Genomic DNA, 13,161 nt, shown 5'->3' with positions numbered 1-13,161 from the left:
TCTGCGATATAACTGAAATATTGTTCAAAGCCTCATTAAACCAGAGTGAATCACCTCCTCACTACGTGTTCAAAGATTCAAACGGAAACTTGACCTATATGTCCTTCGTTTGTACAATATCGTAAATTGATCCAGTTTTTGATGGGTCATACCGCCTGTCGGAAGATGGGGAGATGTTCCCTTATCAATATCACGAACCAAAGTGGTTTTATTAGAAAAGATAGTCTAAAATGGAATCCTGCTTGTTCGATTTGAACATTTAACCCTTACGCTAATGCTTATGTCAACTGACCAATAGCCTAATGATTGTCTAATGTCGACTTCCTGTTAGTCGTTTCATGGGTCGTTCAAAGTTTTACAAAATGTTCTTCTGACATGATGTGCAATGAAATGTCATCAGAACTTTGTGTAGCAGCAGTGAGCACTAAGATGTGATTTTAATGAGATTGCCTGAAACAAAATGTTTAATGCACCAATTCACGTGAATACATCGAGCCAATTTGCGATATATATTTTTTAACAAACAAATGAAGACATGGTCTGGTTCCAGCATGAGGAAAATCACTGAGTATTCAGACCAATGAGTGCTCAGATTTTTTTACACACCTGTGAGTGAGAAACCTTTTTGTGATAACTGGTATGAAACGTGTGATCTCGAATTCCAGGTCCGTGATTTGGCTCCACCATGTTGATGACATGAGATCAGATTATGACAGATTTCTTTCCAGATTATATTTCATCGACAAGTTTCTCATACTTCAATCAAATTCACCTATGTCTAGTTAAAAAATGTTTTGGTTTTAGAGTGTTTATTAAATGTTTTTGATCTCATCAAGTTTAAATCACATAAATCTAAAAATAGACACGTCAACACCACTAGGCCGACATATTGATTCAAGGGTGATGGTTACAACAAGCCTGGGTGGCACGGATGGACCAGTCGTCTAAGGTGCCGCAATTCGCTGTGCAGAGTTGCACCCCTTGGGCAGGCCAGAAACCTATGATTGTGGGTTTGAATCTCGGTTCGCCCCGATTATGTTTCTAGGTTTGTCAGCACCATACTCACTCACTCACTACAACAAGCCTGTGAGGTATTGTGTTTGATCTCACACAAACAATATAGTGCTATGGTTTTGGATAATGAATTCAAATTTTCATCTTCCATTTTCCAGGCCACCCCAAGTCAGAGTCCTTCATCAACTGTGTCAGATTATGAACACAATCTGTCTCCTGATCTTGTCGACATTCAGCCATCACTCCCAATGAGTGCCTTTACCAATACTCAAGGTCAAGGTCAAGCAGGCAGCAACAGCCAATCAGGTTTCATGGAATTACTTCAAAATAGCTCCTTGGAAGAAGCACCGTGGTCAGTGGGGATAGGTCTTGTTGATTGAGGGAATGTGTTGTTTTGCAGTTTCTTTTATGTAGAAGTTGTCCAATGCTCATCAGTGAACTACAAACTGGAAAGTCTTCAATTGCCTGTTTTGAAAATCAATAGTGCACTATCACAGGACGCTAAAATATGAAAGGCATCATTGTACATACTTCAAGGAACTTATTAGGATGAGTATATCACGCTATTCCATTGATATAATGTATTGTTACTGATAGCGTTTGATTTGTTTGTTGTAGATATCTGGTAATATGATTTGGTAAATTTATAATATTTTGTAAATTTATATAATGTTTTAACCTTGAGGTGTTTTTAAATTTCTGGGGAAAAAACATTGTGCATAAATGATAGGTGAACTTTGCAAGATCAAAAAAGCTCACATTTCTGTTTATATCATGTCATGTTACTGTTAGGTTTTGATTTGTTTGTTGTAGATAGTATTGTTTTATGAAATAAAACTACTTTCCTTCGGGTGTTTTTCTACCCCATATACCGGTGCCTTTGTCAGGAACATGACTGAACGTTAATGATCTTTGTTGATATGATTTCTATGGAATTCATACAAATTTGATAATAATTTTTATGTTTTTTACTGATTTTATTTATCAATCTGTAATCAGACGAAAACAGTTGTTTTCAGGGTTGATGTCAATATATTTGGAATGTACGTAAGAGTTGCAAACTAGTAAAGCATTTTTAATTTCATTTTTAATTTCATTTTTATCCCCCCGGCATATAATGCGGGGGGGATACAGTCAACGCCTTGTCTGTCTGTCTGTCTGTCTGTCTGTCCATCCGTCTTGGGTGGATTTCGTTCCCGGAGCACAACAACATTGCTGGAATATTGCTAAAAGCGGCGTAAAATCGAACTCACTCACTCACAAAGTTCCGAATCCCAATTTGATAGCTCAATAACTACTCTTGATACGGACAGACAGATTAGATAGAAATTCTCTCACCAAGACTTGTAGGTTGTAAAACTCCAGTTTACAGATAATAATATTATTTGAAAGATCTGCTTCAAGATTGGTAGGTATGAATGTTTGCTCAAGCCTCCCTGTACTTGAGCATGCTTAGATGATATTATATAAATGCTTTCAAAGGAATTAGAATATTTTGTGGTGCATCTGCATGCATTTGAAAATACTGATACATAAGCACATTGAAAAAATGAGAACCAATTCTATTTTCCTTTTTGTTGAAGACTTCTGTTTCCATTCACAAAGTTCAAACAAGATTTAACTACGCAGAAATGCTTTCAATGAGCATTCTTTCGTATCTTTGACCACAGTAGTTTGATAATTTTTTCTTTTCTCTTTTGAAAGTTTAAGTTCACTGATGGTAAGATCTACCGTAATAGTGTGTGAATTACATTCCTGCAATGAAAGGTGTAAACCAGAGATTTGCATTTTGTTTGGTTACATCCCATTAGTAAGACATGGGAGGAGACCTTTTGTTTTATTCGACCTAATAAGCACCCCGCTCCAATAAGCGCCCACGGCGATATTTGCTAATATATTGGCTCGTGAGCAATCCCAATTAGCACCCTTTTCGATTGATGAATGTACACAATACTTATTTATTCGCGCTCGTGTGTTATATGCACCCTTAAATTCTGGAAAAATATATCTCTCGTATGTAAACGTTTCAGGCTGTCAGCATAAACCACGAAATTTATCTTTCAACTCTTTTTTTTTTTTGACAAAATAATATTCTAATAAGAGCCCCCTATTTCTAATTTTGAGAGCGCCCTGGACGCTTATTACGTTGAATACGGTAATTGTTGCAATAAAATATTCCTCTCTTTTTTTCAGTTTTGATAATGAACTGACTTTATGTTAAATCGCATTGCACTTAAGAATATTTCATCCAGTTTGATACCCCTGTGCACCAACCACTGATGAAGTGACGAACTTTGATCGCCCAATGAAAATATAAGAACTGTGGGTATTGATCCAATGAGATGTCAGCTTTGTAAAACAATTCTGTTTCACTATATTCTGAAATATCTGTTATTGTAGTTATCTTAAAGTTGTTAGTGTTTGTTTTGGCTGGGAAAACTGCCATGCAGGTTACCAGTATGTTGTGTAAATATGCAGTGTATAGAACAACTGTGTTTCTGTGGAATGTGAATAGGCAGTTACTTTGAAGTTGTTGTTGTGTGTTTTTTGTTTTGTTTTTTGGGTTTTTTTTATTTTTGCAGAGTATTTACATAGTTTTTGATAACAATCTATTCAAAGAAATAAAAAGTGCATGACAGCTCGACCAAAGCTTATTAAAGTAATCTCCATTCCAATTAATGACGGAAGCATAATTTGTTAACTTATAAAATTCCGTGAGCTCCTTCTGTATAAATTGGAATCTGGTGGATAGATATTATTACTTTAAGTTGAAATGATTCATTTAGACAAAATAATGATAATGTTATGTTGTTTTGTTGTTTTTGGTATGGGATCAAAACAAATATAAGGGAGTAATCATTACATGCTGTAAACTAGTGTGTGGGGATCATTAATTTCATCAAATGATTGATCAGGCGTGTAGTAGAATTCTGGCTGCTATTTGTCTTGACAGAGCGTGTCAACCAGCATTGATTAGATGCAGGCATGTATTGGAGCCCTGGCATCTAATAGAGGAAATGTGGTGTTTGTTCTTGGAAATATACATCAACCCTGAAATCATTTTTGTTTAAAAACTCAAAACAATTTTCTCCAGTTTCTTGGCATTTTTACCAATGAAGTCTGTGAAAGAATTGGATAACATTGTATGACTAAATAACAACATGAAATAAGTTAAAAACTTGTTACGTGAATGCTGTTACAAAAGAAAGTGTTTTTAACATAATTTGCCTTATATTAACATATCAACATGCATCTAATGCCTTAAAAACGAATATTTTATTTAATTTTTTTAATATGCTAAATTTAGAGGTGTTTCATATTTAAGTTGCTTGATTTTTGTATGAATTTTGAAATATGATTAATAATTAAATGTTCTCTGTACAGTGTTGTAGTATTTATGTTGGACAGATAATCCCCACTGTGTCAACGCTTGTTCTGTTATTTGTTTACAGTTATTTCAAGTTTTATCATCCTTCCACATGTCACGTCATTAGGGACGAGGGGCGGTAGGATGGCCTAGTGGTTAAAGTGTTCGCTCGTCAAGCCGAAGACCCCAGTTCGATTCCCGACATGGGTACAATGTGTGAAGCCCACTTCTGGTGTCCCCCGCTGTGATATTGCTGGAATATTGCTAAAAGCAGCGTAAAACCCAGACTCACTCACGCCCTCATAATGGACGTACCATTCGATATTGTAATGGGGCAGGGACTTTTGTTTTGACACATTGTTTACAAGACACTCAGCATGACCAGTGAACAATGTATTTTTGGGGGGTAAAATCTGAGGATAAAATATATATGTCTGCGACAAATAATTATTTTCATAAATACCTTCCTGCCTGAAAATTCAAATGGTCAGTCTTTAATTGAATGAAATATGTTTTACTTGTAAAATATTGATTCTCATATTGAAATGAAAACAATGTTTATATACTTCATTCCATGGTTTTGTCACCCTTACAACTTCCATTTGCGAGCTGATTTCCTTGAGTTAGTAACCCTTTGCTGTTTCCATCAAATGTATTATTTAAATTATTTGTTTTGTACACATCATATCAAATATGAATTTTAGAAATTAAAGGCTTGGATGCAGGAAACAGACAACTTGTTTATTACCATTACCAAGAGAATTGCACGCAACCCTTTTTTGTTGCATGCAACAACTAAAATGAGTCAGGCTCGGTGATTCTTTGAGTGTCATCGTACCATGCTGGTATGGGATGTTGCACATTTACTGGTTTGTCTGGTCTTGATTAGTAACTTTGCCGTCATGTAGCTGGAATGTTGCTGAGTGCAATGTTAAACAAACAAAAAAGAAAAGATTACAATGACAGGACAGACACAGGAGACACTCAGACACAGGACTCTCACACACTCTCTTGTCTCTGTGCCAAATCACACCCAATGATATAGTTTTTTACAATAAATGTCTTGCTTTTTATTCCTTCCTTCCTTCTGCCCTCGAGTGCGGAACGTCTGGGGTTCAGTTCCCGGCCGTGTCATACCAAAAGACTTTAAGAGATGGTACTTGTTGTTACCCTGCCTGGTGCTCGTCATTAAGGGGCGTAAGCAAGGACTGGTCGGCTCGGAGTCAGTATACTGTGTCTGAATGGGGTATTCATGTTAAATTGCGGCATGGTATCTCAGTGGGCTAGCACTAAAATGGGCATCAGTACAGACTGGTACAAGCAGCCACGCACACGCACGCACGCACGCACACACACACACACACTTGGATGCACGTTCTATATAAGTGCAATAATCTTGTACCCAACGTCAAACCCCGTTCCACCTCAACTTACCTTATGAAACAGCTTTTTTTAGTCAGGTATTGTTTTTGCTCTGGTTTTAGTCTTGTCTCTACACAAGGTTTTTTGGTTTGGTTTGTTGTTTAACGCTGCACCAGACAATCCAGTGATTGACATCATGAGCAATTGCAATTGGGATACGATGACATGCATCAACATGACATGCAGTCAGCGTGTCTGACCACCTGATCCCATAAGTCGCCTCTTACGACAAGCATAGTCGCCTTTTACAGCAAGCATGGGTTGCTGAAGACCTTTTCTACCCCGTATCTTCACGGGTCCTCTACACAAGGGACCCTAACTGGTCACTTCATACTTCCAGCTGGAGTTGGCATATGATCATGTGGAACATCAGAATGAAGTTACACACACACCAATTAAATGTATTCTTTTACTTATTTTATGAGACAATGTATGACAAGAGAGAAGTTTAGAAATGGAATTGGTGTCTGCGCTTAATTATTATATTGGTTTGGTCTCATCTAGGAAAGGGTGGTGGGTTAGCCTAGTGGTTAAAGTGTTTACTCGTCACGTGGAAGGCCCAGGTTTGATTCCCAATGTACAATGTATGAAGCCCATTTCTGGTGTCCCTCGATGTGATGGAATATTGCTAAAAGCAGCATAAAACTGTACTCCCTCACTATCTATGAAAAATATATGAAGAACCACACTCATGCAATTACTTTATTGAATCAGGTAGGTCATCTGAATACAGCATCAGTTGCCAGGGCCGTACCGGAACTTTCTCTTAAGATTCATGTTTCCTTTCTTTGTTTGGATCTCAATTGTCGGACGACTTTGACGACGTACATTGATGTCATGTTTGCCTAGTTTGCCTTTGTAACCCCCTTTTATTGTTTTCACATCAGACGGTTTCAATCTGAAAAAGTCTTTCTGTGCTTGCCTGTAACTGCCTGATGGGTTTGTGTACTGACGAGTGACCCACTTCCCACTCCTGGTGGTTTTGACTGGTACACGCCTGAAGTTTTTGTAGATTTTTCTGGCCACCTTGAATGCAGTTGGTGCATACCTCACAAGGGCAAACCACCTCTTGCGTTCTGTCTTCTTGCTTGACAGATATCGACTTGCCACTTGAAGATCTAGGGACATAAGTTTGATTGTGAAAGAATCATGATTAAATGGCACTGTTTTACAGAAAAAACCAACAAGACAAGGAAGGACTTGATAACAGAAGAAGAAACAGCTGACTAGTGCCACGGCACTGTAGCTCACCTGGATATGTTGTCAACTTTTCAAATGTAAACAAAGACAGACTTAAACCCAGTTGCTGAACAAATATCAAATTTGATTACAAAATGACATAAATTGATTGTTTAAAATGGCTGCTCTGGCAGATTGGATTTGGACCTCTTGAAACAATTGGAGTGTCATCATTGGTTGGTACAAGCATGTGAGTTTCATCTTCATTAGTCCAGTGGTTCCTGAGAAGCTCATGTTTTCAGTGTGAGAAAATATAGGCGCATGGTCAAAGTGTAAAGGTCAAAATTTTGAATGTCGTGAAACTATACATGTAGCAAATTTCATTACATTTTGAATAAAGTCGGTTTAGAGTAAGTAATCTGTAAGTAATCGAGTCTGTACCAGACAATCCAGTGATTTATATCACGAGGATCAATCCCCGCAATTGGGACACGATGACATGCATCAACCAAGTCAGCAAGCCTGACAACAAGCATGGGTTGCAGAAGCCTATTCTAACCCGGATCTTCAGGGGTTGGTAAGACCAATGATGTATGGTGTTCTGTATTTTCCAATTTGGCCAGAACTTTAAAGTATGGTGACAATATCATCCCTTAATGTTAGACTTGAATCCATAGAATTCATCAGGCCATTTCAGAATCTAAAAAATGATCCATATACATATAATTTTCAACCCTATTTTGCCTTTTACGCCAGTGGAATCTGATTCGGGGGGTATGGGAAACAGCAGGAGCCAGTGTATGTTTTAAACTATGGGTCTAAGGACATTCTGAGTGAACCAAGTGGACCATGTGAACCTAGTCCTTTGGAGACCATTCATTATAATATTTTCACCCGTTTTGCCATTTTAGCCCAATGGAGTCTGTTTCGGTTCTTCTCTGGCGTTGACGTTTTCTATTTATCTTTGCTTCTATACTTGGTATCTTGCTACTTACCGAGTTCACCAACAAACTTCTCATCCTCAGCATCCATGAAGGCGTTTAGAGACTTGCTGTTTAGTTTCGTCACATCAATGCCATCAATAATCTTCTTTCCTGAACGTCCTGAAACCACACCCAAAGGTACAAACTATATCATGATTAGGTTAATGTGACTGACGTATCATTCCAAGTAAACAGAAAATGTTTGTAATACATTTGTCTTATAAACCAGAGATCTGCAGGAACTTAAAACCCCAAAGAGCTCTCGTCCCATAATTAATTAGCACCAGGGCCCCTCTCAACAAAGCGATGGCAGCGACTGTCATAGGTCTACGTTAAGTATGGGAACTACGAGCGACTTAGCACTAAGATTGCTTCGTGGAATGGGGCTCGGGTCTGTAAGACATGCTGTGCAGATTCAGCTTACAACTGAAGTTGTTTGTTTGTTGTTTAACGCTGCAGTCAGCATTAATACAGCTCCATGACGGCAGTCTGCAAGTAATCGAGTCTGGACCAGACCATCCGATGATTGATAGCATCCATCTTCGCAATTGGGATACGATGACCTGCATCAACCACGACAGCGAGCCTAACCACCCAATCCCGTTAGTCATTTCTTACAACAAGCATGGGTGGTTAAAGACAAGTTCAACCTGGATCTTCACATACATTCTTACCTTCAAGGGGCACCCCTCGTTTAAGTTCAGCTCCATCCTCCCAAGCAGCAACATTGACGACGGAGATGAAGAGGCACAACAGCCCCGCGGCAAACTTCATCATGTCTTCCGTTTCGGAAACTTCATTTTCCAACAGTATTTATACTATTATTTCAGGATGCAATTGCTCTGTGATGTAGAGAAATAATTGACACAACACCATCAAGTGTGATACACGAAGTATGTGCTTCGTCCCACCTGTTGTCACTTCCTGATTGTTTCCCACTACCCAACACTTTCAAACACAGGTTCCAATGATATTTCAAAACATTAACACTCTGTGTCATTATCTGCATACAGTGTACAGGTACTTCCCCATAAACATCACGCCTGCCAGCAGGGTGTGTCGTATCGGAGTAACAGATCTAATGTTAATGAGAGTGTACCTACTACCTGACCTGTGGGAGAACATATGGAGGTATGATCACGTGCATCTCACACTCGCAAAACTATGGTTACGGTGGTCTTTTAAACGTAAAATAATACAACAGAATATGTTTCATATTATGAACGTGAGTCTATATGTGTAGGATAAAACACGTTAGAGTCTCATAAAACCCCTGGGAAAGTGTTTTATCTAACTTATAAAACGAGAAAAGAAACTTAAAGTAACATTTTAATGTTTCAAACATACTTTCCACGAACCTTAAAAGACGGACGTAAAATATCGGTTGTTTCGTACGGTAACTTGAAAAAGACATTCTTAAAAGCATTGTGATTTATCAGCGCCTCCGTAGCCTACACTGGGCAGCAGATACGAATTTTGCGTGTTCGATCGATAGAAAGAAAAAAATTGTCATTTGATTTTACATTTCATTACATTGTGTTCAAATGCAAAATAAATTTCTATCGGGTTACCATGGCCGTTGCCGCGATGCGTTTGGGCGATCGGTTTTATTGTCATCTGCTTTGGGTTTTTTCCGGACAAGGTAATGTTAAACTTTAGAAACTTTGAGAAAAATTACCCAAAATATTTAAATGACAACTTTTCATGCAATGTTATTTGTGGTGACGTTCCTTTTGCGATTTAGTATATGTTATAATATAAACGGAATTTGTATTAATACAATCTCTGGGATATTAAAAGAAATCCCGGCGATATTATAACATAATATATAACAAATAACGCTGGGATATTATATAAACTCCGAGGGAAATTATAACATCCCTGTTTATGAGAGTTAACCCCATTGGAAAATAGTAGGATGACGTCACTGGAGGTTGAACCTGATCAAGAGTCTGAGTTTATTCCACTGACAAGGAGATGCTTCCTCCACCCATTGTTAAAATGTGCCAGCTGAAATAGAATTAATCATGTATGTTATTTATCGAAGTATCATAGAAACTTCTTTTGCCCTCATAATCCTCAATAGTGAGTGAGTGAGTTGGGTTTAACGCCGCTTTTGACATTATACCAGGCATATCGCGGCGTGTCAGCTTAATGTGGGAGGAAAGCCCGAAGTGATGCATGTTGTAGACGTTTACCACTTCGGTGAAACCCACGAGCACGGGCACGGTGCTGACAAACCTAGAAACATAATTGGGGCGAACCGGGATTCGAACCCACAATCATAGGTTTCTGGCATGCCCAAGGGACGCAACTCTGCACAGCGAATCGCGGCGCCTTAGACGACTGGGCCATAATCCTCAATAGAAAATATAGGTGATATTGATGTACATACAGTAAACTACGATTATAACGAACTCAAAAGGGTCACTAATTTTAGTTCGTTATAACCGTAGTTCGTTATAATCATATGTACAGCATAGATACAGCAGTGACCGGGACAAACAAATACGTGCGTCATATCCGTCAGTTCGTTATAAGCGTGTTCGTTATAAACGTAGTTAACTGTATCTGAAATATGGAGGTACACACATGATATGTGGAGCATGACTTGATGTCATTTCGTACCAAAGTAATGATCTCAGTGGTGGAACCAGGTGAAGATCTGCGTCAGAATTGGTCTTGAGTTCACTAAGGGACCGACCATTTATCAAACATTTTATGTTTCCAACACACTAAATAAAAGAGATTCTTATGATTAAGAAAGGGGATTTGTCGCTTTTAGTTCCATAATGAACCTTCGGTTGACAACAGTAAACACAGTGGGCCTACTTTGCGAAAATATATATTTTTACGGTTATCTATCGATCCCATATGTATATTTCAAAGTATAAAATGTACTGGGTGCCAGTTGAAACGGTCTGAGTTTTTTTTCTAGTCAAAAGGACCAAAACGGACCAGATTATTCTAGTCAAATGGACCAATGGATTATTTGGATTAAAGTAGAATTGATGGTAACCGCATCATGAATACATGAATACACATGAACGCGTGTGTGTGTGTGTGCGCGCGCGCGAATGTGTATTCATGATTGTATTTCAAATGTGTGAATGAAAAGCAGAATCACTTCAGAAAACGGGGACACGGATGGCCTTAGTCGTCTGAGGCGCCTGATCGTTGTACATGTGTACCGTCTTTAGGGATGCCAGAAACCTATGGTCGTAGATTCGAATCTCAGATTGTTTTTAGGTTTGCCAGCACCATACCAGCGCCCGTGAGTTTCACCTCAGACCCGAATCAGTTCGGGCTTTCCTCCAACATTGAGACTGACGCATGCGCACGTAAACGCCTTGCTGGCTGTTTGTCGGGTAGCGTGTAAATGTATGTGCCAGTTGGTGAGGGCTTCGATTTGTTTGTGCGTTGCTTAACGCCGCGCGTGGGGATATCTCAGATACAGGACGACTGCCTGTAAGTAATCGAGTCTGGATCTGACAACAAGGGCGGATCCAGCATTTTTAAAGGGAGGGGTCCATAATATCAAAATCCTCTCTGTCAAGTTTACTGCCAACAACATACTACATTTGGTTTTCAAAAGGTGGGGTCGGGACCCGATGGACCCCCTCTAGATCCGTCTATGGACAATCCAGTGATTGATATTATGATGTACGGTCCTCTTCATCTGGGGTTCGAAGACCGCAATCAACCAAGTCAACGAGCTACTGGCGTCCATCCATATCAGAACTGAATATTTTGTGGGTGCCCAATCCTTCCCCCTGAATCCCGACACTGTCAACTATTTCACTCTGAATCTCATATGCTCACCACAGAATCATGAATACTGCCAAACATCTCAAAAGCACATTTTAGATTTTTTTCAAATTACTGAAATATTATCGAACAAATCAAATCTATAAAATACATATACATACATACATACATACATACATACATACATATATATATATATATATATATATATATATATATATATATATATATATATATATATATATATATATATATATACAAAAATGAGGTAAATGTTCACTCGGTGTACATGTAATATATAATAAAATAATAAAGTCCACGTTAGTCCATCATCTTCTTTATATCAGTTTCATACATAGTACTTTCGCTGTCTCATGACAGCTCTTCAGTGTAACTGACATTGACATATAATGACGTCATACTTATGATTACGTCATAAATTACAACTGTGACGTCATAATGTATTTACACACTCCAGCGACGACACCAAGTAATTTAACAATTGTAGGGAGACATTTGAATTAAATATACAGTATTTGTAAAGTAACAGTGCAACATTTACGATTGAAATGACAAATCTATTAATACATTCTAGAGTTCAATTTTGGTTTCATCAATTGGATAAACATTTGTTCTTTTTCCAGTCTCAGCTGCTTGTTACTTGTATACAATTTATAAAACGGAAAAATAGTAAATTTCCCGTTTCCGCAATCATCAATGTGTTTGCTGACACCTAAGCATCGAACATTAGGGTCTCTAATCTGCTGTTTGTGTACAGTGACTCTATCTTTTAATTCCATGCCGGTTTCACCGATGTAGTTTTCGCCGCATCCCGAACATCTCATAACATACACCACATCTTTGCTGCGGCAGTTCATGTCGGCTTTCACATTGAAACCCTTGCCATTTGCAAAAAGGAAAGTAGTACCTTCACTTATGATGTTACACGTCCCGCATCTTGGTGTGTTACATCTACTTACACATGGTACACTCTCTGTACAAGAATATTTGGATGGACAAAGAATTTGCTTGAGATTTTTTGGTTGCCTTGTACTTTTTATAATTTTAAATTTATTCAGTCCTTGTTTCATTTTATCGCTTTGCTGTAAAATTGGGAGGTTGTCCCTTATGACTGGCATGATATCACAGTTATTAGTGAGTGAGTGAGTTAAGATTTAACGTCACATCGGCAGTATTTCAGCCATATCGTGACACAGTTATTAGGATTGAAGGTGGACACAAACGGTATAATCTGATCGCCCACAGATTTTTCATTAGGTTTCAGGAGAGTATGTCTTGGAATTTTTAAAGACTTTTCTATTGCGTCATTTATGACGCGAAGCGGATATCCTAGCTTCCTGAGATACCCCCTTAATTCAATCTTAAATCTCTTTTATCCGTTTCCGACACGATGGTACATACTCTCCG

General features: G+C 38.4%; 2 protein-coding genes across 6 annotated transcripts in view; one reads left to right on the top strand and one right to left on the bottom strand.

Moving 5' to 3' along the window:
* Positions 1-5,106, top strand: part of LOC139459651 (signal transducer and activator of transcription 4-like) — an 80,659-nt gene extending 75,553 nt beyond the window's left edge. For all 5 annotated transcript variants that reach the window (XM_071241256.1, XM_071241253.1, XM_071241255.1 and 2 more), the window contains exon 21: positions 1,173-5,106. In XM_071241256.1, coding sequence (XP_071097357.1) covers positions 1,173-1,394 — 222 coding nt within the window. In that variant the 3' untranslated portion in view covers positions 1,395-5,106. The remainder of the gene's footprint in view (positions 1-1,172) is intronic.
* Positions 5,107-6,491: 1,385 nt separating this feature from the next.
* Positions 6,492-8,742, bottom strand: LOC139459480 (uncharacterized). The gene is made up of 3 exons (XM_071240918.1): positions 8,640-8,742; positions 7,978-8,085; positions 6,492-6,921 (listed from the first exon to the last, which is right to left on the bottom strand). Exons 1-3 carry the CDS (start codon positions 8,740-8,742, stop codon positions 6,539-6,541), a joined length of 594 nt encoding a protein of 197 aa, XP_071097019.1. The 3' UTR covers positions 6,492-6,538.
* Positions 8,743-13,161: the final 4,419 nt, after the last annotated feature.

This window comes from Haliotis cracherodii, unplaced genomic scaffold, assembly GCF_022045235.1.
Source record: "Haliotis cracherodii isolate W230 unplaced genomic scaffold, xgHalCrac1.p SCAF_13, whole genome shotgun sequence".
Classification (NCBI taxonomy): domain Eukaryota; kingdom Metazoa; phylum Mollusca; class Gastropoda; order Lepetellida; family Haliotidae; genus Haliotis; species Haliotis cracherodii.
This window is presented reverse-complemented; position numbering and strand designations above follow the sequence as displayed.

Excerpts from the sequence above, each read along its gene's own strand:
- LOC139459480 (XM_071240918.1), bottom strand. The coding sequence starts at position 8,742 with ATGATGAAGTTTGCCGCGGGGCTGTTGTGCCTCTTCATCTCCGTCGTC. Across the intron at positions 8,086-8,639 it reads ACGAGGGGTGCCCCTTGAAG|GACGTTCAGGAAAGAAGATT; the intron begins GTAAGAATGTAT and ends GTGTGGTTTCAG. Across the intron at positions 6,922-7,977 it reads GAAGTTTGTTGGTGAACTCG|ATCTTCAAGTGGCAAGTCGA; the intron begins GTAAGTAGCAAG and ends TTATGTCCCTAG.